Source organism: Helianthus annuus, chromosome 13, assembly GCF_002127325.2.
Source record: "Helianthus annuus cultivar XRQ/B chromosome 13, HanXRQr2.0-SUNRISE, whole genome shotgun sequence".
Taxonomy (NCBI): Eukaryota; Viridiplantae; Streptophyta; class Magnoliopsida; order Asterales; family Asteraceae; genus Helianthus; species Helianthus annuus.
This window is the reverse complement of record NC_035445.2, coordinates 99,903,706-99,906,977: the sequence shown is the minus strand read 5'-3', so window position 1 is coordinate 99,906,977 and position 3,272 is coordinate 99,903,706. Positions and strand designations below refer to the sequence as shown.

The 3,272-nt window shown below is 33.4% G+C and overlaps 1 protein-coding gene across 1 annotated transcript; it reads right to left on the bottom strand.

Annotated features, from left to right (window-relative positions):
* Window positions 1-405: 405 nt before the first annotated feature.
* Window positions 406-2,228, bottom strand: LOC110888267 (zinc finger MYM-type protein 1-like). Its single transcript, XM_022135799.1, has 2 exons — window positions 803-2,228; window positions 406-641 (listed from the first exon to the last, which is right to left on the bottom strand). Exons 1-2 carry the CDS (start codon window positions 2,226-2,228, stop codon window positions 406-408), a joined length of 1,662 nt encoding a protein of 553 aa, XP_021991491.1.
* Between the last annotated feature and the right edge of the window lie 1,044 nt (window positions 2,229-3,272).

Here is a 3,272-nt window from a genome sequence, read left to right as displayed (position 1 = left end):
CCTCGTGCGAGACAAAAAAGTTGGGCCCCCTTTCTATAATATAAACTTATCATTTTATATATCCAAAAACCACGATACAATGATAATTGACTAATTGTTATAAGATAAACAAAACAATACTAGTGTAGCTAAATGATCGAACTAACTTACTTAAGCAAATCGTGAGGCTCTTCTAGCATTTTCGGAAGCAAAGCTCTCGATCAAGTCTTTATATTCCATGCTTTCTAATATTCCGTGTTCAAGAGATATCATCGCCAATCCATTAAGTCTTTCTTGGGACATTGACGATCGCAAATAAGACTTCAACAACTTTAATTTAGAAAAGCTTCTCTCTGCCGATGCCACCGTTACCGGAAGTGTCAAAAGCACATGATATGCATTTATAGCATTAGGACAATGACCGAGTCACATGATATCGTTTAAAGCATTAATAGGGCTAACAATGTGACTCGGTAAGAAGGTCCTAATCAACTTTAACTCCAAATAAAGTTCTTTAGCATCAACGTCCGATTCTTCTTTATATTTAAATGCATCTTGAAGATGATAACAACGAGCCTTAAGATCTTTTTCATCAAGTGTTTTCAACTTTTTAGGAAACAAAAACCCAAATATGTTTTTCGAATTTTTGATATTGATCGAATCTTGTTTCAAGAGAACTTATAGCTTAATCAACAATACATAGAAAGTAGTTGACCTTAAAATCATCATCGAGTGAAAATATAACTTCTTCTACACTTGAATTCTTATCAAACTGTTTTTTTCCTACGTATCACACACTTTTGAGGGAATTCAGCATTAATACCTAATTCATTGGCAATTTCTATAGCTTCATCAATCACCTTTAAAAACCCAACTTCTCTATAATTTTTGAAGTATTTAATCAATTTGTCTACTTCATCAATAGCAACATCAAGGACCACATCCTTTGATTGCAACTTTTTGCTCACCACATTCACATTTGATAATATTTCATACCAAATGACGATTTGTACCAAAAATTCATAGTCACCAACCTCATGCTTTTCAAGTGATCTAGCTTCGCTTTGAATTTTAGGATCTCTATCCGAGACACTAACTTCTTTCAAAGCTTTTCTTACTTCTACAAGTTGAGTTCTAATAGGCTTAATACTATCTTTCCGACTTTCCCAACGAGTGACAGACAATGATTTAAGAGTCAATCCTTTAACATTGTCTTTCAAAATTTGCCACCTATTAATAGAATTGGCAAAAATAGTATATATCTGTTGTATTGTTCCAAAAAATACCCTAGACTTAGTAATCGTGTTTGCCATGTCAGACAACACAAGATTAAGACTATGACAACCACAAGCACTATACAAAGCTCTAGGATTCTTTTCTAGAAATCTACTTTGAACTCCACTACGTTTTCCTTTCATGTTCGCCCCATTATCATAGCTTTGACCACGCATATCAACAATATGAAGACCTAGAGACTCTAATTCCTTAGTTCTAACATCAAAAAGTCCCTTACCGGTGGTATCATCAACAACCAAAAAACCTAAAAAAGATTCCTCAATTGTCACAAAATTAGAGTTAAAATTCACATACCTCACAATTATGGACATTTGCTCTTGGTGGCTTATATCAGGCGTGCAATCGAGTATGATGGAGTAATACTTTGCTTGTTTTATCCTTTTGATGATTTCTGTTTTAACTTGATCAGCTAATAATTGTATCAACCCGTTTTGGATATTGTGCCCAAGATAGTGTATATGGAGTTCATCATTCAAAATACGTCGCACGTGTTCTTTCATAATCGGATCAAACTCTTCCAACATCTCAACCAATCCCAAAAAGTTTCCATTGCTTTTTTGATACAACTTCTCGTTTGACCCATGAAAAGCTAAACCATGTTTAGCAAGAAATTTCACAAGAGCAATAATCCTAAAAATCACTTCTTTCCAATAATCTTTTTCTTTTTTGAAATGCTCATATGCTTCTTTGTCAATTGTTTCATTGCTATCCAACCTTTGACGCATTTCAAGCCATTGATGCATATGCTTGAGTTGTTCAAAGCTAACTTCATGGTCTTTAAGACCCTGAGAAGCATGCTTCCAATCCGAATATCCTTCATTATCCAACCCGCCTTTCTTGTACCTTTGTCTAAAAAGTTTACTCCAAAAACAAAAGACTTTGTCAAGCTCTTTCGAATGCACTAGCCATTCTCTATCACACGTCTCCCTGTTTGATAGACTTCTATTATACATGAATTTAGAAAATCATCTTCCAAAATTATCCACGGGACACTTATCAATAGTCAAATCTCTTTTTGGACCTTTCATAACCAATTCATTAATCAAGTTAGGATTAAGCTTATCCCAATTTCTAGGGTCAAAAATATCAATATTAGAATTAACTTTAGCATCATCTTCACCCACATTAGCTTCATCAACATTAATATTAACATTAACATCATCTTCACCCGCATTAGCTTCATCCACATTAACATTAACATCATCTTCACCCAAATTAGCTTCACTCACATTAACACCCGCATTATCTTCATCCACATTAAAATTTACATTATCTTTGTCAACATTAGAACTAGGACTTTGAGGTAGTTTTGAGAAAAACTTGAGTATACGCCATTTGTCGGCCTTTGCTTTTTCTTCCTCTAGCTTCTTCTTTTTACGTTTTTAACTACCGGATAAGTATTTGTATTTAGGAATGGGTGGCATAATTTCTAGACAAAAAAAAAATAAAAATAAAATCAAAGTTCAAAACTAGTAAGTTTCATCTAACTCTAAACCTACAATTATACATCAAAGTCTCAAAGATTCAATCATTCAATAAAGATTCATAATTTCATCTAATTTTAAATAAATAAATCTAAAAAACAAAGATTCAAGGTTTTACATAATTATATAAATCTACAAATAAAAAAATTATATTCTAGTAATAGATTTTACAATTGAAAATTACATACCTTAAAATATGAATTCTTGAAGATTCTTTAACTACTTTAGATGATCGGATGATGATGATGATGATAAAAAACCCGAAAGGATTGGTCTGCGTACAGTAACTACGAATCGATAATTTGGAATTTTGGTTTTTTTAGCGCATAAGACGTCAGGACCTAGGGATAAATTGTGTTTTTGGAGTTTGGGCCTTTTTTCAGCATTGGGCCTTCATCTTCAGTTTTTGCCCTGATATATACTTAACATAATAAACCTATAAATATCTATTGGGCCCCTAACACATTTGGGCCTTGGGCGTCTACCCAGTTTGGCCAGCCCAAGAGCCGGGTC

Excerpts from the sequence above, each read along its gene's own strand:
- LOC110888267 (XM_022135799.1), bottom strand. The coding sequence starts at position 2,228 with ATGTATAATAGAAGTCTATCAAACAGGGAGACGTGTGATAGAGAATGG. Across the intron at positions 642-802 it reads AGAAATTGCCAATGAATTAG|ATTCGATCAATATCAAAAAT; the intron begins GTATTAATGCTG and ends TCTTGAAACAAG.